Genomic DNA, 24986 nt, shown 5'->3' with positions numbered 1-24986 from the left:
GAGTCTTCTACTTTCACCAAATCATTGACCTTGTCTAATTGTAAGATAAGATTCCGACGTTAGCATATCACCAGCAATAGGTTGAAAATTGTGGTTCTCAATGTTTTCATTGTATTTCGTGCCTCTTCCTCGAGATCACTTGGTAGTCCTCTACTCTGTGCATAGACTTATAGAGATAGACTGCGCGCTCCGTGCACCGAGTTGAAGCCTAACGTAGAAAGAGAAGGCACCAGCGGGAGTCCGACCTCTCTCTTGCACGGACGAAAGAGTGGGGAGCAGCCGGAGCAGCGCCGCGAGCAATAAGGCAAGCGGGGAGGTAGTTATCAAGATAGGACTAGAGACACGCTATTTCCCCCCACCAAGTCGTCGATTAAAGTGAGAGGTCGGACTCCCGCTGTTGCCCTCTCTTTCTACGTTGGGCTTCAACTCGGTGCACGGAGCGCGCAGTCTATCTCTATAAGTCTATGACTCTGTGCCGATATTACCACCAATTCAAAGTTAAAAAGCCGAGACGGTGGCTCCTCTGCGCCCTCGCGGCGGCCACTCTCGGATACTAGCCACATTCTTCACTTTGGTGTCAAAGGAACTACACATTCGCAAAAAAAGTTTTAAGGAAAATGGGGAAGGAAAGTGCAAAGGACGAAGAGGATCTGCGAGACCGTATAAGACGGCTCGAGAAGAAGATGCGGAAAAAGAAAAAATGAAAACATCGTAGGAAACGTAAGTTATCCTCTAATTTGTTACAGTTCACCTCAACACCGATACAACGAGGCTGAAGAGACCAATATCATTACACTCGTTGTCTCTCTCATGCTCGATGGCTAGGCCAAAGAGTAACTGACAAAAAAAAAAAAAAAAATCTACGTAAGGCGTAGAATATTACAATGGGAAGCGGGCCAGGCCCACACTTCCAACAGTTCAGGACTGCCAAATACAGCGAATGCTTTATTTTTATCCGAGGGTTATTGATATGCATTTTACAAGAGTGGATGTTTTCTTCTCCTGGCCGCAGGTTATGACTATTCATCGCCATATAGCAGCAGGGACAGCAGCAGCGAGGCAAGCGATAAGGAGAAGGAGAGTGACAGAGAAAGACGATCGTGCTCACACCACAGACTTATAAGATAGACCGAGCGCTTCTATAAGAGGCACTGACGCTTACATATGAAAGACAGAGACATCCGGGAGTACTGCTCTCTCTTTTCAATCGGCATCATGGTGGGAGACAACGGAGCAGTGGAAGTGGAACAGCTTTGCGCCTGTCATATGCGTATTTCTCCTCGTTCTCCTCTACTCAGTCCCCGCCACTAATATCCCCAGACAGAGAGAGAAATACTCCGGACCCTCCGGACATATCTCTGTCCTTTATATCCATACTTCAAGCGACTCATAAGAGTGCTCAGTCTATCTTATAAGTCTATGGCTCACACGCGTCGAGGCGGCGTAGGGCTTCCCGCTCGACCTCCATATAGTTAGCCCCCCATGTGTGTGGATTGGATTAATTCTTTTTGCAATCGTTTGTCGGTCGTTTGTCGGTCAATGATGGACTAATCCGAACGTTTGTCGGTTTTTCCTCGATTAGAAAATAATTTTTCAAAATTAGCATAAAAAATTTCTCTGGTTGGCCCCTTGACGGAACTGTTTCCGATTAATTTTGATGGTAATCGATCTAGAATCGTTTGTCGGTGATTGATGGATCATTCTCGCATAGTCAATTTGGATAGTTTTTGTAAAATCGTAGAAACAAAAATCTAATCTGGGTTGTCTATCGCTAATCGCTGCGTGGAAACCTACCATATGTGTTTATTTCATGGACTAGCAATTGAATTACATTTTCAATATGGCGGCGAGCCACCACACATCCATACCTGCCGAAAGACCATACGGATCTGAAGTGTTAACTGGGTGAGTTTCTATGAAGTGATAATGTATGTTATTGGAAAAAATTTTCCGGGGAGTTTTTCTTGCATTTGTTACGTCCGACGTCCCGCCTCACGTTTCTCCCACCTTCCTCGACGCTTGTCTTTACCTACCATTTCCACACTCCATATCTTGTCATCCTATTTCCATCTTGGCTTACACGACTCGCTATCGCCCTTACCTTGCTATTTCGTTCCCCCTCTACCCTGTATCCTCGCTCATTTTCTCATGCAAAAGTCTCTCTCATTCCAACGCTCTTACCTCTTACATTCGACTTCAACTCCCGTTCCCCAAAACCATTGTCTCAACTACTCCTCATCGACTTCACTCAATTTCCAAATCAAAATAAAAGTTATAATCATTCTCTAATTACGGTTCTTTCCCTTCCGTTCCCTGAACGAAAACGGCGACGACTACGAACCTACAAAAATAGCACCCGAACCAACACCATCGGGTGGGTACATGGACTGCCGTCCCCCTGTACCGTAACACATTTACAAAGAAGATATGAAAATTATTCAACCGATAATGGACCATCAATAAGCGAAAAACGTATTTAGATGAAATTGCTTTGAAATAGTTCAAACATATTTTTATCGAGAAGCTAGGGGAAAAAATTCGCATAGGGAATTTTTTATAGTTAGCCCCTCGATGGAATTGTTTCCGATTAATTTTGATATTAATCGATCTAAAATCGTTTGTCGGTAATTGATGGATCATTCTCACATAGTAAATTTGAACAATTTCTACAAAATCGTAGAAACAAAAATCTAATCCGGTTATCTATTGCTAATCGCTGCGTGGAAACCTACCATTATGGCGGCGAACAGAATCAATTTCTTAACGTCGCTCTACGGCCATGCTCTACGGTATTCAAAATGATTCATAAGTGTGAGCTCGGAAAAAAATGTGACTCAAAAATTGAGGTTAAATAACCAATTAGTGGTTAATCAACGCTCCGGTGAGATTACGACGGTAGGGTGGGTCAAATAAAATGACTATTTTTTTTCCCCTCAATATAGTGAAAAATTGATTGTATGGCATCTCAAAAAGGCTGTAACCGTCGAGGTTAGGAGAGTCTTTTTAGTACATTTCTGTAGAACTTTTGATGCTCTACAAAAAAAGCTCTCTTGTATCTAATCGATAGAAGTAACCGTTCAAAAGATAATCGCTGTTAAAGCTTGAGTTTCTTAGAGTTTGAGTTTCATCTAGTGTTCAAACTAGTATTCATGGTATAAATAATTGAAGAACTTTAAAGCGATTATTTTTTGAACGGTTACTTCTATCGATTAGATACAAGAGAGCTTTTTTGTAGAGCATCAAAAGTTCTACAGAAATGTACTAAAAAGACTCTCCTAACCTCGACGGTTACAGCCTTTTTGAGATGCCATACAATCAATTTTTCATTATATCGAGGGGAAAAAAAACAGTCATTTTATTTGACCCACCCTACCGTCGTAATCTCACCGGAGCGTTGATTATCCACTAGTTGGTTATTTAACCTCAATTTTTGAGTCACATTTTTTTCCGAGCTCACACTTATGAATCATTTTGAATACCGTAGAGATACCGTAGAGCATGGCCGTAGAGCGACGTTAAGAAATTGATTCTGTTCGCCGCCATAATGGTAGGTTTCCACACAGCGATTAGCAATAGATAACCGGATTAGATTTTTGTTTCTACGATTTTGTAGAAATTGTTCAAATTTACTATGTGAGAATGATCCATCAATTACCGACAAACGATTTTAGATCGATTAATATCAAAATTAATCGGAAACAATTCCATCAAGGGGCTAACTATAAAAAATTCCCTATGCGAATTTTTTCCCCTAGCTTCTCGATAAAAATATGTTTGAACTATTTCAAAGCAATTTCATCTAAATACGTTTTTCGCTTATTGATGATCCATTATCGGTTGAATAATTTTCATATTTTCTTTGTAAATGCAAGAAAAACTCCCCGGAAAATTTTTTCCAATAACATACATTATCACTTCATAGAAACTCACCCAGTTAACACTTCAGATCCGTATGGTCTTTCGGCAGGTATGGATGTGTGGTGGCTCGCCGCCATATTGAAAATGTAATTCAATTGCTAGTCCATGAAATAAACACATATGGTAGGTTTCCACGCAGCGATTAGCGATAGACAACCCAGATTAGATTTTTGTTTCTACGATTTTACAAAAACTATCCAAATTGACTATGCGAGAATGATCCATCAATCACCGACAAACGATTCTAGATCGATTACCATCAAAATTAATCGGAAACAGTTCCGTCAAGGGGCCAACTAGAGAAATTTTTTATGCTAATTTTGAAAAATTATTTTCTAATCGAGGGAAAACCGACAAACGTTCGGATTAGTCCATCATTGACCGACAAACGATTGCAAAAAGAATTAATCCAATCCACACACATGGGGGGCTAACTGTATGGAGGTCCCAAAGAGTATAGGATAGAGTGGAAGGTACCCGTATCGCCCTATTACAGCGCCTCTAGCAGCTCTGAGGAAAAGTACAGCGTGTATGTGTAGCGTCAGTGAACATGCGATGTAGTATTGTTGGTTGGTGTAATGACGCGGTCGCCATATTCTTTGAGTAAGAATCAGTGGTAAGAATCTTAGAGCATATAGTAGATGGAGGGAGCCTTCTGGCCGAAAAGTGTGACGACAGAGAGGAAATGAGTAGCTTGAGAACCTGTCTTTTTCTAAACCAGGAGCGTAGCGTGGTAAATTTAGTACCCGCGTCAATGATAGGCACCTAACTAAATTTTTTATGAAATTTATTATTATTGTATATCTTATATAATATGTTATGTACATTTTAATGTAATATACATAATATATTTACACTGAAGAATTGATCACAATTGTAACAAAAAAGGATAATTTTCGTTCGAAAGAAAATTTGCTTTCCGAATTTAGGATTTGGATTGAATTTTTGGGTTTAAAGAAATCATTGATGTCCTAATGCATTAACTGTGACAAGAGAATAATAGTTTTATTCATATAATGGCACTTTGACAATAGCTTATTAAACTGTACACTTAACTTAGTACCTCACTTTACTTTAACTTGACACTAATCACTCAGAATGAATATATTTCCAGTACTTGTGTTCATACAAACCTTAATATCATTGATAATTGAGAATTTTACAAACTATGCATTTCAGAACCATTCTGAAATTTGGTTACTAACGCGATTGTCAATGTTTCATTAATAGTGCACGCTTTGGAATGCTTCCTGCTTCATTCTTGTAGCTCTAAGGCCTTACTACATGAGCACATCGGGCACTACACCCTTACCGTACTGCTTGGTACAGCTCTGACGTAGTCACGTGGCTGATTTGAACTGACCAATCACATTTTGTAAGAGAGAGATAGGTTCTCATGCTACTATATCTATCCTTGGTAACATCGCCACTTATGGGCCAGGATAGGACAGGCTCCCTCCATCTACTATATGCTCTAAGGTAAGAATACATGGTAAGAATTGAGTAACAAACGAACTTTTTCCAAAGATGCCAATTTCTTGTGACATCAAATTATGTGACAATATCAAATATGTAAAAAATCAAAGCATAAATAACGGAAAACAAGTGACGTTTTTCTTGTTACCAAATAAACAGCAACTGTAAGTAAATATGAATATATAACCTCACTTTCGCGGGAATGTTGTGGCTCCTCACGTATCTTCATATATTGTGAAAATAAATGGAATGATTTTCGTGTTTTGGTAGAAACTAATAAAAAATACAAGAGGTTTTTGAGTTGATATAAAATTTTGTGTAACCATTCTTTATGATACAGTATTATGTACGGATATATATTTTTATTAAGATTTGACATTACTGTTTACGTTTTTAAATACAAGTACTTTTTGATGTTATATATTGAAGATTACCTATTTAAATATATAATTTCGATACAATGTGTTTGATTTGTTGCCATTTATTTCATTAATTTTGTCTTATACTAAATTCAACACATTCATAGAAGAAATGTGTATGTACGATGCTTACGTTATGTTCTGTATCCATGCAAACATATTTATAGGCTGCCAGATATGGAGAAAAATATGAGATCGTTCTGTAATAACAGCGTTGACTGAAGAAATCATTGCAAAAAATTTATTATCAGAAGTTTTTAGAATTCTTCACTGTATTTCCCGATTTAAAGGGAGTGCCAAAATCGTAGTGGGGGTACTTTATTTTTCCTCAGAGCCACCAGAGCGTGCTGAAAATCGAGGTACGCTTTTATACATTGGCTCTTATGGGACCTTCCACTCTATCCTATTGTAACATCCGACCGCCCCACCACAATTTTTTCCTTTATATTCCATAAACTAACCAACCACGCCTAACTTCAGTACAAGAATCTTGCAACAAACCTAAAAGTTACTAGATATTACCTAGTTACATTCATCTAACTACCTTTCATTAACTGAAGGGATATACTTACCTCAAAGGTCGCGAGATCCTTTTACAGAACTTCAGTAATACTACAGCTATCATCTAAACCGTTAAAAGTGTTATTTAGCATTAATCGAGCCTACAAAAACCCCTAGAGTAAAACTACCAGGAGAGCAAAGACTAAACGCCGTATTATAGGCAGGCATGTCTTACACGGAGTAGTTCCGTCGGTAATGATACCGTAGACACAACCAACATATATCCCCGACAATACTGCGCTTGCATCTATACTTATACCTAATGCTTGCATACACGTATAAATACATGCATATATACCTGCCTCTTTTATATTATCAGAATATTCAATTTTATCAATATATATATATATCTCAATATCTCAAAATATCTAAGCTAAAACATTCTTCTTAAATGACCAAATTATTATATTACTTGCGTTATTACTAATATTATTATATTTGAATTGTTACTATTATTCTAAATTACAATTACATTTGAATTGTTACTATTAATCCACTATTCTTACAAACCTAAGTATCTGGGAAATTACTACGCTTATTCCCGTATCAAAGAAATACTACAAGCCAAATCTAAGTTAACAAAACAATTTTGATTCCAAATAATATTACAAGCTTGTACTACGGGCGAATCTAGTTCATACCATGTCGCACCACCGTCAACCTAAAGCTAGGTGACGCAACTCAAATTCTCAGAATCAGTGCGCTGCACTGGCAACATTGCAGAGCCTTGAGGGATATATTCAATCATAGATGAAAAAGCCTATCGGCCGATATTACTTTCCTTCAATATTAAATATTAAACATTATGAATAAACCCTGGAGGTGAAGCAACCCCGCAAACGTTAAACGCAACACACCCCCAGACACCTGTTCAACCTTGCACACCTGTGCGTTTCTTTTACGCAATTATTCTAATTCAATAATAAACCACACAGCTATTGTTTACCTAATATTAAAAGACATTTCTGAGTCCTTACATGAAGCCACCAGCGAAAAACATCCAAAATTCAAATTATTAAATATTATAAAACCGAACAAAGAAAGCTTTGGTAGCCAGCTAGAAGCTAGCCGGGCTACGCAAAGCAAACCATATAAGGTAACGACTAAGACGTTAATTAGGTCACCTTGATCGGAACCAATCACAGTCCAGCTACCCCCTAAATATTCACTGGTGACTCAATGTAATAAATCTGTCACCCAAAAATTGTACAGGAGCATAGGAGATTTTGCCCTATATAAACGGGTGCAGATTGAACTCGGAGAGCATTAATTTTAATAAGTTGTAACCGTCACTTTGTCACTCTGCCTCAGAGCATTAATTTTCATAAGTTTGAACTGTTACTTTGTCACTCTGTCCCAGAGCAGTATTTTAACTTTGTAATTGATACTTTGTTGCTCCACCTGAGAGCCTTATCCTGTGTATTTGTAACCGTAACGTAAACTAATAAACATTTAAGGGCAATTAAAAATCAAAATCATTCAATTTAATTAAAACACCTCCAACTACCTGGTCCTTCGCCGCTCCACGAAGCTACCTGTTGTCCTGTACCACCAAGCGCAAACAACAAGGGTAAGTTGACTTAATATTCTATTATTTCGAATTCCTTTCAAATCATCCAAAGTCCCCATTACGCGAATTTATTGATGTTACCTATTTCACTTTAGTGATTAGTCGGTATTGGCGACCCACAACTACTGATTGTACGTCCCAGTTCATTTCTCGCGACTCAATTTCGAATCTAATTCTAAATTTGTCCGGAATTGACCGTTAAGACGTCACTCTATACTCTTTGGGTGAAATCTAGCTAACCGTCCGGGATAACCTCTAGTGGCAGCTTTGGGGAATTTTCGTAGAGTGCCGCTCCGACGTCACATGATGGTCATTTGCACCATGGACACGACATATACCTATATCTGAAATTCTACGAGTCTATCGCATGACACAATCTTCGGACACCGGGTCCTGAAATTCAATACCCTAACTTTATTTATATTTTTCCCAAAAAATGAGTGACCGTGCAAACAGCTTCAGGTGCAAACTTTATGAACCTGCCTGATTTCTACGTTTCTACGCTTACCTACCTTTATACGTACGTTGACTTATAATATCTTCAGTCAACGTTACGTACGCTCCGAGAAATTTCTAATCTAATAGAGTGCAAAGGTTGTTTCAACTATGCCTCAAAAATTTTTGATGTCCCTCTTTGAAGGCAAATTCTGCCTGATTTAGTGCGAAAAGAAGCTAAATTATTATACTGCCTATTGATGAGTAAAGCCGATTTACAATGGTTCGAGACAAGTAGTTGGTTTGCTCTACAACTGCTGGTGAGCTGTCAAATCGCGAATTTATACTGGAAAGCCGGTTCGATCTGGTCGCATTGCTGTCCAGCTGTTGCTAACGCCAAAGATGCATTGCAAAGATGGGGATTATTTCTTGCTTAGGCTAGGTTCATCCATCGGATCAACATTAGTGTTCTGATGCCATTCGTGTGGAAGCACATCGGCTGGACGTCACAGTAGATTAGTCAAAATTAATTCACATGATGCACTGTACAGCTTTATCGAATATATATACATGGGAAGATGGAGCAGTGCCAGCTCATGGGGTAAGACGGGTCACCCAAAATGAAAATTGGCTAATTAGTCCTGAAAATGCCAGTTAGCCAATTTTTTTAGGTGGCTGGTCTCACCTCACGGACCAGCTCTGCCCCATCTTCCCTATACAGACCAACTAAAATTAAACTGGATGGAATTTTTGTCTGAAAACTCTAAACTGCTAGGTTCTTTTCACTCTTTCTTTCCATCCCTAGTGTAGAAAACAAAAACACTTAAGACTAATGTGTATGGGTTCTCTGCAATTTGGGCTTCTAGATAAATTTGAAGTACACCTGCCGTAATAAATATGACTTGGCAAATCTCAGGACATTCCGGAAATAATGTCCCTTGAGTACTCTATGCACCTTAATCTCAAGAACTACATACTCAATTAAACTTTATGATAACAGCCAAGCGTAAATACTGTTTTCACGTTTATTTTGTTCACGGTAGTTAATGTGGAAAGTAGTGTTCACAGCAGTATTCACTTATTTCACTTGATACCTAATTGACTCCGCATATCCCCCAACCCCCTCACTATATATAAAATATATAGTGAGATTTCCACTTTCTCTTTCCCATGTTCTTGTTTGGCTGTTCCTCATAAATATTAATCTTATAGTGTAACGAATACCAGACAGTTATTGGTCACTTATAAGGGTCACCATTATTAATCATAAATCACAGAAAATACCTACCATACACAGTGAGTTTCATCAAAGTCAACCGAGGGAAGGACTTAATCTTAATCATCATCAATGCTCTGTCCTTTCCTCTAATACAATTTTATGAACATCAAACCTTTACATCCAACTGGCGATAGTAAGCCTGATGGTGGGTCTTGTTGCTAAAAGTATGATACACCAAGGGGCCGAGTCATTGGCGGTGATGAGCCCCTCTCAGATTCAAACCTGGAAGAAACTGACCACGAACATAATAAACTTATACATGACTACAGTAATACAGATTATTGTAATCAGTATAATTTGTTTATTCGAAAATTAATTTGAGCATATCAACGATTTTTCTAATTACTGTTATCCATACAACTATATATTTATCTATAGTTGTCGACTCTCTTAAATTATTGTTTAATATTGGATCTTTTTAATGGTTAGTAACACATGAGAATGCTGATTAAATACAGGAAATCGTCTCAATTGTTATTTGTCAAAAAAAATATCTTTACAGACTGTTGACATCATAAGCAGTTATCAAAGACCAGGTGATGAAATGAATCATCCAATCAGCCGGAGAAAAAAGTTTGGGTGAGGAGAATATAATTGAGACAGCTGGATTACTCCTCTAAATCCAGGTCTCCTAATTCTTCTTCAAGTCCTTCCAGATCTTCGTCAGTAAATAGATTTTCATTAATTGCCAGGGCCGTTGCACCTTCACCAAGGATCGTTACTTCTATGCAACAAAAATTATAACGGTATCAAATAATCGCATATGTACGTTTATATATTTATATTCTTCTGATTCACAAGAAACAAGCTCAAGAAAAATTTTGACGACTGTAGAAAATATAACAACTATTGTTATTTACACATAAACTATTCATTCTCAATGCTATTAAACTTCCAAGTTTTCAACTGTCATACCTGTCGTTTCGCCATTCGTTTGAGCAGCTGCATTACTTTTGAGTCGATCGTCAGTAGCAACTGTGATACCTTCTGTATTGGCTTCCATAGCATCATAAACTAGTTCATCCATATTCAATTCTCTGTATTCTATTCCTTTACTATCTTCATCATCGCTCAAATCGTATGAAGCAAATGCTTCATCTCCATCCTCAATACCTGTAAGAAATTTTATGAGAATCAATAAAAATATTTTATTCGTTTTGAGATTTTTTGTGCTTTACAATAGAGACATTTCGTGCCAAACCAAACACTTTTGAAACATTGCCATGTTTAATTGACCTGAAATTTTTTTAAATAATTTTCACAAAGGATAATCGGGAATTGTGTGGATAATGAAATAAGTCGATCTTCTGTGCGTATCAGGTAAACGTTGAAGTAAAAAATATGCACAGCAGTGAAATATCAAACATGAGTATATAGTTCAAGTAATTGTTCTTGTGTTCAAGTCTCAAGACTGACTGTTTTTTTGCAATAGCTTTACTGAGGAACCGTACATGAAGAGAAAAATTATAAAACAGCCGACAAGAGACATAGATCGCTGACGGTATCAGCTGTGCCAGGGTGTACAAGGGGTGTAAACACAATTTAATGACATTCTCTACTTACGAAAAAAAAATTTAGTATCGATATTATCACTTTCAGAATATTTATTCAGTTAATATTTAATGGGGACAGGCCCAAATGCAAAAGGGTTTGGAACAACTCTTGTGAACATTTTTGATAGCACAAAAAAATATAAAAATAAAATATAGATGGATCGATCAATTTCTTAGTGAAAATAAAGAGGAGTTGTACAAATCCAACCAGACAGAACGAGCATTGCACAATAAGCTTAATCTAATTATCGGTGTAAACAAAAATCACTCCACAAAGAGGAAGTGAAGAAGCAATGGCTATCGTTCCTGAGCAATCTGTTAGAGATATTGAGACTAAATATAAAAAGTAGATCCACAGACGATGATATTCATAATAATTTTGAAAATAAAAATCATATCAATTCTAACCAAAGTCGATGCAATACTGGGGATCCCCAGGGATTTGGAAATTGATATATAATTATGATACAAGTAGTATATGAGTTGCCCAATCTTATTTGGAACATACTTTGAAAATGTAAGGTTTAACTTTTTCATAGTATCGATCTGGTAGTGAAGATAAGGCCTCTGTATGACAAGGTCGTATGTCAGGTTTGGGTAAATGAAAGCATAGTAGTACGTTAAAGACATCTCGATCTCGAAAAAATTTTGTGAACTTTCAAAAAATTTATCCTCAGCACCATGGTTCCAACACACTCAATATAGGTGTTGAAAGATATTCTTTTATCAAAGAGAATGAATAAGTCCTTGATCTGGTTAATATGCGATAGACTAACATTATGAATTGTATAATTCCTGAATTGTACATTAAATTTTCCAAAACGAATGCTATCACATTTCGTTAAATTACAGGGATTTCAGCTATACTCTGGACCAAAAAAAGTGGAAAAGGTGACCAATATCCCTGGAGAATTATGCTTTATTAAACTCACAAAACATTATTGAGCTCAATAAGTGTAGAATCATTGTATGAAAAGTAGTTTAAAATAATCGAAATGTTTGGTACATAACACAACATAAATTTATTGGTACATAAATACATACATGTATGTTCAATACGCCCAACACGTATAAAAGAAGTAATATCATTTTTATTATTTCAATAATATATTTTTATTGGTCGCAATTATTTAGTACATTAGAAATATTACATTGTTATTGCAATTCTAGTACTTACTGATACTACACTTGGAAATATTTCAGACTCTGATGCCATTGGAACTTTGTTTCATACTTTTAATGTAATGCATCTGTATCAATTTTAATTTTAAAGTGAAACAGAATTTTTTTTTCTCTCATGACACAAGTAACATTGTGGAAAAAAAATTAAATAAAAATCATTGAAATTAGAAGGCTTTATTTCGCGTCCAACCCATCTATATCCTCATCATTACCATTTTGCTCCAGTTCTGATCGGGCCTTTTTGAAGAACTTAGCAATAAGGCTTGACTTACGTTTTTCAGTAATTCTATGTAGTGGCTCAATAAGTACTGAGGTCCGATTTCATAGGTTTAACTCCTTTAAACAATCCATGAGCAATTTTGGCCCTATCAATGTCATTTGTGGCCAAGTACATTCATGGTCCATATTAGCTCAGCCTTAATAGCTTCAACTTTTGCAGAGTAGATATCTAAAAGCCTTGGGCCGGCGTGTTGCTGTTTTGGTTCAACAGTAGCTGCATTTTTGCTGCAAGATGTAACTGCATCGAGTCCAATTTTATTCTTACATTTCCGTTGTTCTTTCGTTGTTGGATATGCTGTGCAATACATTAGAAGCCTTGGTGCGAGTTATGGAGGTTACATAGGCTTTGTTCTTCTGAACCAATCATTGTTCACATAACATTTCCTAATTTTATTCTCATCAGCCTATATAAAAAAATATCGATATTGATATTAAACCAATTACCCTATATAAAAATTTACACAAATATACATAGAAATTTGGATAATCGCTGGTAACTAGTTTTTGATAAAACGGATTAGACGAAAATTTAAATGCAGTTAGTTTGTGAAAAAAAAATCGGACATACCGTGATACATGAATAATTTAGGATTTTAAGATATCTTTTAACCTGTATACATACCTTTTGCAATCCTATAGTTTATATAGTATAGTAGTTGTTGACACGACAATAACACAATTGAAAAGCCACGTGCTCTAATGTTTACTGATGAATATTCATGTGTGTAACTGACATTTTGGCAGCGGGGTAGACACGAACGTCCGCGCATGTCTAGTAAAGTTACGCCACTCTAGCCAAGTACTTTAGATCGAAATTTCAATTTATCTCTCTATACCTCTGCAAAGAAATCAAGTCCCGAGAGGAATGCGTACTTGATTCAGGATTTGCAGTTCAAGAATAAAAAAATGACCCTACAGGGTAAAGAAAATAAAAAAAGTGCTTGCTGGCAGCCCTGAAATGATGTTCTGATGCAGCCAAATACCCGGATGCCATGGTTATACGATGTCGTAGAAACTTACGCACACGTACCTCATGTTATTTTCTATAATAGGGTGCACAAAGTGCTACTTTTTGGAATACCGTTCATAAAGTGAGGCAATTTTGATAGTGTAGCAAGTAGGACTTTAGCACGTAAATCATGATCAAGAAAGCTAAATTTATGCACGCTGTAATAGAATAGTTATTTTAGTGGCAAGTACACATAAAATAGGGATTCCTTGACGAGTGTAAAATGCTGCATGAGTCGAAGGTGAGTGCGGAACTTACACAAGTCAAGAAATCCCTGTGCGCAAATGCCATAAATCCTATTATCTGTGCTGCCCTTTGTCAAAACTAGAATATTGTGTAGTTTTTATAAGCACAAGTGCTCATAAGTTGGTATTTGATATATAAAAAAAATTCAAGCTTATTAAAATTTCTGATCAATATTTAAACTGTGACGTGTTATGTTCAACATAGAATGACTCAATATAGTTTAATATGCTCACCGTCACCAGCTGCCAACGTAGGATCGAAGCTGAACATTTCTCGACCAGAAATCCCTACTTGATGACCAGCTTTGTAGTCACTGCGACGTTTTTCTTCATCTTTGACAGCCTGATCTGCCTTTTGTTTCAACTTCCTCTTTTTCCAGGCTAAGAAGCTGTTCAGAGTAATTTTCGTCTAGTTGGAACATAAATATTGAAAAAATTGTTATCCGACTAATGCTCCTTTTTCCTGTACTTTTTATTCATTGGGTCAAATTGAAGTGAGATACTCTCCATGAAAATTTTCAGACCTACATACTATGGATGTGGGAAATATAGAAAAATATCGATATTGTGGATCAATACAAGTCTATGATCAATACATATCGATGTGAAACATATCGTGTTAGTAACATCGATATTCGATATATCGTCATGAATTTCAACATTTAATTTTATAAGGGGATTCACAAACTCTGTGCTTTGTGCTATTGGAAACATCATAACATATGCTTTTAACAGGCATCCTATAAAGGCAAACAGAGCTGCCTGTACATAGGGATGGTACAGAAACTTAAAATTTTTAATTTTAAATATAAATAATAGAAATACTAATCGAACTATCCATTATAAAAGTTATCGCAAATGTTAAGAAATCATATGATAATTTTACAAACTACAAACGTTCGCTTAGAAAGTTTTTTAGCAAATTCTTTATAATGACTGTATTAGATGTTAGAGCTTGATACTCCAACAAATTTTCCTTTGATGCAGAAATGAAGAAATGGCATGGATTCTAAAATATCACAATAGTAAATTCCTAGAATTCATGCCATTTCTCTATTTCTGCATCAAATGAAGATGTATCAGTCTTTTTGTTTAGAATTGCGTACAAAATGGAGCTGTTAAGCGTTTTCGCGCGTTAGAGATAAGTGCACTTTGATATTTGGATATATATACTCCAATGTCGAAATCGACAAGGGCACCCCCTTAAGGTAAAATTTTTTCCTCGCCTAGTAGTAAAAAATTTCTAGACCATTACTGACTTGCTTATTCGGACATACGGATTGAGTTGACCACTAAATAATTCCTAATATTTTAGTTAATTTCAAAATTTGATATTTGCTAATAGAGTATAGATTAAGGAAAATACCATATTTCGTCCTGAATATCGATATTTCGATATATCAATATGTATCGCCCATCCCTACCATATGCTAGACTGTGTTCCAGAGTATAGGTATCATCCAAAATTCTGAGAAATAATATTGTTTGCAATTCTGCTTGTGTATTGGTTCAGATAAGTTCCAAAAATTAATGAAAACATTGAACATATAACAAATCCTCGTTCACTTTGAAGTTACGGTACGCTACAGATATGAAGTCTGTATTTTCCGTATTTTTACATCATTTTTCGAACTCATTTAATTACCACACAATTAAAATAGCAAACTTCCCGACATTCCTTCAATACCAAACTTCATAGAGATATAAAGAAGATTGGGCCATTGGTATATAGTATGGACTACGTGATACCCAACTGAAACCATGTGAAAAGTAAATTATGAAGTAATATTTTATAAATATTTTGCACATAAACCCTCATGATTGTTAATCCACTTTCCGAAAATATTGTCAAGTGTCAAGTAATAAAATGTTTTTTGAAGTCATTCTAAAATATCTAGAAAAAATACTAACATTCGAGTTATCATGATATAATTTGTCAAGCCCTGGAGCTAAAACATCCACACTAAGCTCCTGAATAGACAGAGATAGAGCTTGGCAGCAACCAGAGGCTATTTTTTTATTTTGGCCAGGTACAATCTTCCATCCTAATCACATTTCATACTATGTCAGTGAACTGGACACTGCATTTATTCCTGACATATTTGATGATTCTCGTACCGTCATCTACTGCACACATGGTACACAGCTTTGTCGACTTTGGTATGGTACAGGGTATTTCTACATGTATAGAATTGACTGCTAATATGTCAGGGTAAACGGTCGCGGATCCACGCGCGGAATGTGACAGTGCCGATAACGGGGTCATAACAGAAATATTAATACCTAGTTACCTTGAAACATTAATGCCAGACTCTATGAGATTCAATCTTAGATTAACAATAACCAATCTTAGAATTGCAAGAGAGAGCCTTCTTAAAACACCTCTATGCAACATCTTACCTGATTTGGACCCAAGTTAGCCCTTTCTCTTTCGATAAGATCCTCGAGGGAGATTTCATCTTTTTTTTCTTCCTTCTTTTTGTCTTTTTTCAGTACAAATCCTGGGGGCAAAGCATGCCTATAAATGCATTTAACCCCGGAAGGACATTCCCAGAACCAACCATACTTGGACTTCTCTACAGCTTCCAAGAAATGTTTGCAAATCTGAATACAATTAAACAGACGTATCAAACTGTGTACAGGGACCGAAGTTATAAATAAAAGTGTGACCATCAGCTGGATATTAAGAACAAGCAAGGTCATATAGCTATACCGACCATGTCAAGTTTTATGGTCAATCAACAACAAACTAATTTTTCTGGTATAGTATAAAGGTATTATTACAATGTCAGTTGTAGGTTTGTTAGCTCCTGCTGCATGCTTTTTTTCTACAACTTCTTTGAGCTTATCTTCATCCCAGTTGTCCATGGTATCACCTTCCTTATCATCGCCATCGTCACGCATATCACAGTAAAGAGACCGTTTTTCTGCCTTCCTTTCTATTGTCAAGTCATGAGAAAATTTGCATTTATCCCCCTTGGTGCATTGACCCTGCTTAAAGAATGCACAGACCACAGACTTGGGATCGGTTCCTGAAAAAATATGATAAATTGAATTGAATTAAAAATAGATTATCACCGCTGCTTTGATTCAACTTATTTTTTAATTTGTTTTGTTATTTAGTCTTCAACTGGCTTTTATATACCTCTTCTTTACGAGGAAAGATTGTCGAGTTTTCCGTACTGATTGAGGTTAACCTGCACGAGGGAATTAATCTTCGTTTAAACAAGGACACAATTCCAGAGTACAACTGGCCATTTATTCATGAGAAAGGAATAGTAGAATGATGAAGAAGTAAAATGATGAATTCCCTTACAGGTGCATCGGTGGTGAAGTGCATTAAAAAAGAAGCAGGAGGAAACTATTTCTATTCTTTGTCAAAAATGAATAACTGAGGGAAAACTAAGTCGATTCTGCTCAAAAGTTTATCATTTTTAAATTGAATGAAACCAAACTGATACTATCGAGTAGCGACTCGCACTGGTGATAAGAATTTTCGGTCATATCCCACTTATGCCTGTGGTTTTTTGTTTATGGGATATTCAATGACATATATACACATGTGGACATTAATTCAGATACGACTGGTTTTTTGGCCAAGTTCATTATGATGGTAACGCAGATTCAGTCCAAAGGTGCGACCAACAGTGGGACTGCAAGCTGAATCTGCATTACCAATGTAATCAACTCGGCCGAAAAACTATTAGTCGCTCAATTAATGTTCACATGTGTACATTGGATTACTTGTGAACTTCTTTCAATTGAATAACAATCGACAGTTTGTCTTACTTCACTCTTAATTTAGAATAAAGATACAGTGAAATTGCGTTAGAAGACAAGTGTATGGTGGGTTTGTCGTATGATGATACCCCCATTCTTCCAGAGCTCATTTGGCAGCAAGAGTGAGAAGAAACACCTTTCAGCAAGAGTGCAGCTTCGCAAACTTGATTTTAATCTGTAATGTTATCTCGATAAACTCATGTTCAACAAATTCAGAAAACTATATTGTACCTGTATAATACTGTAATCGTTTCAAATATGACCTGGAAATTTTATAAAACATGATGTAAACGTATCTGAAGAAAATTTCAAACGGCCATAATAAATCTAGAGTACCTTTGTTATACTTTACATCTTCTCTTCGATTTGCTCTTGAGAAACTAAATTATTATTCTCTATAAACAGAGTTCTGTTTCACAATGGTAGTCTTCACAACAAGGGCGTAAAGCAAAGTTTTTTGCAAGAGTGATGGACTCTGCCTAAGTGGTTCACACTTGAGTGGCATACAATATTTTTTAATCCTTGTAAATGAAGTTCATGTGTACACTACCGATTTCCGAGTAAAAGTGGATTGTTGGGCACCTGTGTAAAGTGACGACTTTTCATTTGACACACACCTTCAACGCTTTACATACCGTGTGCAAAAAAGTTCAGTTTATGCTCAGAAGTCAGCACTGTACACACCAACTTTATGGTCATGCGGATGAAAAGATCACGTAGCTGAAAATGAATTATTTTTCAAAACTTTTGGAAATTACAGATAATTTTTAACATAAGCACACATTGATGCTGTTCCCCAGCGTTGCGTTGAGAATGGTCTCAAATTTCATGCTAAAAATGTAAACGGATATCTTTCTCTAGACCTGTTAAGTTTGACTCAGCCTACATTCTTTTACTTTGTAATCACACATTCATTTCGTCAATTATTCTATCCTCAGGAATCTATATTTTGTATCGACTTTCTCTAAAGCCTTCAAGTCTGTGGATACACTTGGGACTTTTTATCTTACTTTAGTCCATCCGTTAATGATGTACGCCAGCATAACTTGGTCTCCCTACTTTGAGTTGCCTGCTCTCATTCTGGAACGAGTACAATATAAATTTCTCAGGTTGGCTGCCTTCAAGATGGGGAGACCATTATCCTTTATTGATCATGATTATACTCGGGTCGCTAGCGCTATAAGTCTATGCTCGCTTAGTTCTCTTAGAGTGTACTCGGATATGATTTACCTGCATGAAACTCTCAGGCTAGTCACCTATTTTCCTAAAAGTACTCTTAGTATAGCCATATTAATTGAAAAAAGGGGTTAACCTCGGAATAAGAAATGATAAGCTATAAATTGCTATGAATCTTTGTTCTGACATTTTATAAGCTAGGTCAAAAGTCTCATAAAATCCTGTGTGCAAGTCAAGATATTCGAGAACAAAGGTCGCAAAAACCATGTTTTTGTGTAGATATCTTGTTTCCTTTGCTCTAAATGACATTTGAAGTTATTAGGAAAGTTGGAGAGCATGAAATTCTCTAATAATTTGGTCCTACGCATCAAGTTAATTATTTACTAAAAATATTAAAAATATGCATAAACCTTAGTTATTCACTGACAAAATAATTAAATAGATATGAAATCGTACTGCCTCGCTCTTTAAAATGTATTCTGCTCACCTATCTCTTCGCATTTCCAGAGATCTGATTTTGCAGTCTGCTTTCTGCAGTCACTTTCGTTTTATTCTGCTGACACCGAGCAACTTCCCATCAACCTTTTGAATTGTACACTTCGTCTCTACATTTTAAACCAATCGCCTCATAATAAATATCAAACCGATATCCTTATCATACCCATATTTATTCAAACCTATTCCTCCACATCCTGGTTATTTCCCTAATGCAAAAGCGAATTAACAAACCCAAGATCGTCACAATTTGCACAGCCATTATTTTACATGGTCACTCTGGGAGATTGAAGCTTAGTTTTTTATGAACTAAGGATATAAAAAAAAAAAAAAAGTCTGAAACAATCTAACAGACATTCATCCATAAACAATCAGAAATTATTTACAAGGTTCTAAAATGTGAGCTATAATGTTGTCTTAAAAAGTTTTCTGTAAGTTGAGTACCATCATTAATTTGTTTTTTCGAACAACAAGTTGATTAATTATAACAATTGAATGGTTTATAGCAGCCTGACAAGCACAGCTACATTTTAGTAGCCCTTTGGACCTCAATTGGCTGGGGAGGGAAGGCACTTGGCAACTTTTTCTTGTTGAATATCTTTAAGGATGTTTAAATTCGAAGCCGTTGAAAATTACCTTTGTCTACTTTCTGCACTTGAACAGGTTTGAATATCAGGGCAAGTTCCTTCTGTTCTTTGAGCTTCTTCTCTTTCTCGAGTTTTTTGGCAGCTGGATCTTCGATCTTTCGCGGATTCAGACCTCCAGTTTTAACCTGCTTCTCTACTTGCTGAATGAACTTTTGCTGTTTGGCTCCTTTTTTATTTTTTATACCGAAAGTTTTGTCCTGCAACATTGCAAATAGTGAAACACGTTAATCTTGAATTCCACCAAGATCAATGCAAACGAAAATATAGTCATAATTACAGCCCAATAAGATTTGAGGCAATAAACGGGAGTAATGAATTTTTTATAGGGTGCAACATGTCTTCACAGACCTATTGAAGAGTGGGCATGACAGCTGAGATTTAAAATACAAAGAATTTTCCTAGGTTCCTAATAAAAGGGTGAAATTTTTACTCTTACTGGATTAGATTGAAATTGTATGTACGGACCCTTAAATTGATTCTGGCATATTCAAAACCACTGACGTAGTCTGCTGCCACTTTTTTTACATGTGAAATATAATTTTACAGATGCCATTTGTGGCCTTGAATGTATTAGAATCAATCTGATGGTCCAAACATGTTTACAAAACAATTTCAACACATTCAATTTTTCTACAATAATTTTCTGAATTTTTACAATATAATTGTTTCAAAGTTGGCATGATTTAAGTGACATTCAGTGCCGTGGCTAGGTATAGTCGGATGGTTCGCACCAGGAGGCCTACAACCAAAAGGCATCTGAAAATCATAAATATTCGGAAAGAAATTATTCTAAAATATCCATTCTTCTGTGAATTTTACTTGCTATATAAACATCGCATAGTGCTATCTTACATACTGTGATTTCGGATGAAAATAAGGATAAACCCACTCTCTGCTGGTTGCCAATTTTTAATTGGTTGTGTATTAATTGGGACACATCAGTAAGACTTTATAATTTTTCGATCGTCAAGGCAGTTTTACTGATGTCTCCCTCTAAGGAGGCATGTAGGTATATTTACACCAAGTGTGAGTTTGCAAAACGAACTGATAATGAATATTGCAAATACATGAAGGTACAAGACCTCGCCGCTATGGTGCATGTCATATTTCATTTTACCAAAGTATGGTTCACACACTTTTTATTTAAATTCACGTTTACTGGCAAAGGTGCACACACAGACTACAGATTTAGACACTTTCAAGTGTTAGGACATTTTGAGTTTTTTTTTGTACTGTCGCAGTAACGTCTACTTTAGGTACGGTACGCAGGCATGAAAAAACACATAACACATGCTTGCATTACATAAAAGATATTGTTTAATCTATGACATGGACATATGTAAAATAGTTTAGAATGGCTAATTACTGTGGAATTGATGCACTTTAGGGTTAATTTTCTATGTAATAACTATGTATGTATTCTTTACAGTCTTTTCTCTATGGAAAAAGTGAGATTTCATTGTAACTGATTTGTTCCAAAAAATTCGAGTGAGCAATTCACACTTATAGTTATGACTCGAAAGTTAGTGGCTATGAGCACTATTGTTGATTGAAAAAGAGTAACTAAGCCGCAAAAATTAAAATTTTGTTGAACCTTATCCAAATTTAACATTTCCATGTTATCATGAGCATCGAATTGTACTGCATTATTCAATACGAAATAAATTTAACACATTCTGCTAACTACGGATTCTTACATAACTTCAGCTTTAGCTAAATATTTTTGTTACATTTAATGGTAAACGTAACAGGAGATATGACCCAACAAAGAACAGTGTACCCAACATTAAGTAGACCTGCCGCTTTTGACCGGCGGTGTGATTGTGCCCGGCCGCACTAGTCGTGGTTCCGGCACGAGAGACATCTCCCACAATAGCTAACGGTTTCAAAAGTTTAAAACCAAATCAATCAATTAAAGATTATGAAATTAGGTAAGAATATGCTGTAATAACACAATTTCGACTGGTAAAAATCACAAGTAGAAGACTTGTTCTTTTGGTTACAAAGCATATAACTAACATTTCATTTGCAATTATACAAGCATCGTTTTTCATTGAAATATCAAAACTTAAATTATACAACTCTTGCAGATTGATTCTAAGTCATATTATATTAGGATATTCTTGGAAAATGTCAAAGATTTTTAGTAAACAACGAAGTTTATGTGGAACATGACCTCTGAAGTGACTGCCGTCAGTATGAATACAAGAATGACAACATACGTATCTTATCGATCAAACGGTTTGATAAACTACAATGAGAGGGATAGGTATTTTGCTATAATAAAACAGATTTCTTCAAATAATTTGTCAGTAGAATCTGGAAGCTATACTTCATAAATTTGAAATGATCAATGAGAACATGCGAGGAATACATCACCAAAAATCAATTCGTAGTAACTGGAAGTTATCACATTGTGCTGACTGTTTGACCTTTAGTTTCAATTTTTTTTTAATGAAGATTATCTTTACCTTTCTTCATTATTAAGCTGCATTGCAGAGGCCATGAAAAAAAGTGAAAAACCATACATTTCTTCAATGTTTGTGATGTATCGACGAAAACCAGTATAGACAGTCAGCCAACCTTACTGAGCTTATTGTGATCGGTGATTTAGAAACGAGTGGTAATGAACATTGAAGTTTCTTGTTGAAATCAAAATACTGACTCAATTCACATGAAGTACTGCCTAAGCAGGTCTAAAATTACAGAACTAGTAAAATTAGGCCGTCTTAACATGGTTGAGCATTAGGCTGGTTTTTTTTAAACTTTTTTTTTCTTCTTGCCTACCCGTCGAAAACTTAGTTTTTAGCCTTACGCGAACCTCATGAAACTGCAGCTTAGTAGTAAAATTGTAAAAGGTGACTCATCCAGCTTGAATGCTTCAAACATTCTAACTGAAATATCTTGAAAACTATCAAGTTAAGAAGCGATTTTTGGCTTCATTTTGTAGATAATCAAATTTTCTTTCGAAAAAAGCATTATTTATATCAGTTTAAAACACGGGTGAGATAAAAATTTACAAGATAATAAGCATCTTCATTTATTTATTGAATGCACTCAACTTTAAACGTTCGTATCGAATATAAGATGAACATTTAGGTGTATAATAGTCTGAACCTTTTTTATAGAAAATTTGACTATCTAAAAAATGAAACAAAAAACAGCTTTCCCATTTGTATAGTTTCCAAGATATTTTGGTTAGTGTTTGAAAAATTCACACTGGATAAGACACGTTTCAGAATTTTGCTACAGAGTTCCGTTTTCAGGAGGCTTCGTTTGAGGCTAAAAACTAAGTTTTCACAGGGTTCGTGAGAAAAGAAAAAAAAAGTATAAAAACTAAATATACCTACTGACCATCTTCAGTGTTTTTGTGTCAATTCAAGGTTATGAAGAGAAACAAGAGATAATTAAATATACATTTAAAGTGAGATCTAAGAATCTCAAAAGGTTCCCATTTCTCAATTACTTATTTAGCCGAGTCATTTGTCACCAAAGGATAGAATCTCGTTAAACTTGCATTGCTTAACCCTCTCATCTACACCTGGGTCATTAACAACCCAACGGCATTATAAAAGTTACGCTCCTAAAAAGGGATTCTTTCATGCTTTTTGTATTCATTTCTAAATAACTATATATTGAATGTGGATATCGCATTTCTGTTAGCATATTCTTATTCAGGACATTTTGACGATTCCATTTCAATACAAAAATTATAAAAACAAATCCTCTGAATCAGTTTTATAAGGAACAGAACTTTTGGGTCACTGGTGTCTCGGGGTGTGTAAATAGGTGGCGACAGAAAATAGTGTAGACCAGAGGGTTAATATAACGGTGGTGAAGGGATAGACACAATGGAAAACCCCATTCAATGTTTGTTTTGTAGTGATTGATGTAATAGAACAGAGAAAAGGCCTGTAATTGAGCTTACTTTTCATGTTGTGAGATAAGAGTATTGAGTCCGTGAATTCAATCCCGGTTGATGATGTGAGGGAAAATAGTTCACTGTCGGCAGACTTATTCACCATACGAGAATGGATAGTTAAAAAAATTGATCAAACGAAGGTTGCTGGGAAGTAACAATGTTAAAATGTACTTCACTTCAGTGGATATAGCTCCAAGAGGTCAACCCGCGTTATCGGGTGTTCACTCGATCTTACAGAATTCGGACAGTTCATATGAACACACATAGTGGCATCAGATCAAGTAGTCACATGGTGTAAGTCCAACGACAGCCTATGTAAAACGATATTCATGTAGACTTACAAATATGTGTGCATACATATAATATATATGTTTGAAAATTTAATGGATATGTATTCTTATTTCAACACTTATCTTTATACAAATAACAATGATAATAAGGCCGTGTTCTAAGAGAGAACTGAGATTCAGAAAAAACTAATTATTTTAAACAGCGAAAATTTTGGGGGAAATTTGTCTAGTCTTTATTAATTCATTACTGGCATGCTTTTGCCCGAGCAGCTCACCTCTATCACTTTCTCCTTCTTTTTCATCTCCGTTTTTTTGTTCGGGCCTGGAGCTTTTTTGGGTGGCATTTTTTATTCCTATGCGAAATTTCCGGGTTAATTAAGGTATGAAATCCACCGTCTGCACGTGGGACTTCTACTTCTTTTCATTAATGGCTAACGTTATTGCTGCGGTGACACGCTCACGAATTGAACAGCTGACATACATATGCCATCTTAGCGTAACATCCATTGAAATATGGTAATACTGGAACGTGCACCGTGTTCAAAAAAGTCGTGTCGCCAGTGAGACATGGCTCGCCTGTCTATCCCCTCCAAGGTGGATAGGCGGGCATTGAAACGTGCAAACGTTAAACAAAGATAGCAACGTATTGTGACGTTTTAACGGTCAATCCCGGACAAATTGAGAGTTAGACTCACAATTGAATCATGAAGATAAACTGGGCGTAGTATGACTTACAATCAACGCAATCAG

The 24986-nt window shown here is 36.0% G+C and overlaps 1 protein-coding gene across 1 annotated transcript; it reads right to left on the bottom strand.

The window, feature by feature from the left end:
- Nucleotides 1-10122: 10122 nt before the first annotated feature.
- Nucleotides 10123-24756, bottom strand: LOC124404528 (zinc finger CCCH domain-containing protein 15 homolog). Its single transcript, XM_046878732.1, has 7 exons — nucleotides 24512-24756; nucleotides 20014-20221; nucleotides 16711-16958; nucleotides 16327-16530; nucleotides 14161-14335; nucleotides 10574-10771; nucleotides 10123-10382 (listed from the first exon to the last, which is right to left on the bottom strand). The coding sequence occupies exons 1-7, from the start codon at nucleotides 24578-24580 to the stop codon at nucleotides 10267-10269; spliced, it is 1218 nt and encodes a 405-aa protein (XP_046734688.1). The 5' UTR covers nucleotides 24581-24756; the 3' UTR covers nucleotides 10123-10266.
- Between the last annotated feature and the right edge of the window lie 230 nt (nucleotides 24757-24986).

Source organism: Diprion similis, chromosome 1 (genome assembly GCF_021155765.1).
Source record: "Diprion similis isolate iyDipSimi1 chromosome 1, iyDipSimi1.1, whole genome shotgun sequence".
In the NCBI taxonomy this organism is placed as follows: domain Eukaryota; kingdom Metazoa; phylum Arthropoda; class Insecta; order Hymenoptera; family Diprionidae; genus Diprion; species Diprion similis.
Note: the sequence above shows the minus strand (reverse complement) of the source record. Positions and strands in the feature narration are given on the sequence as shown.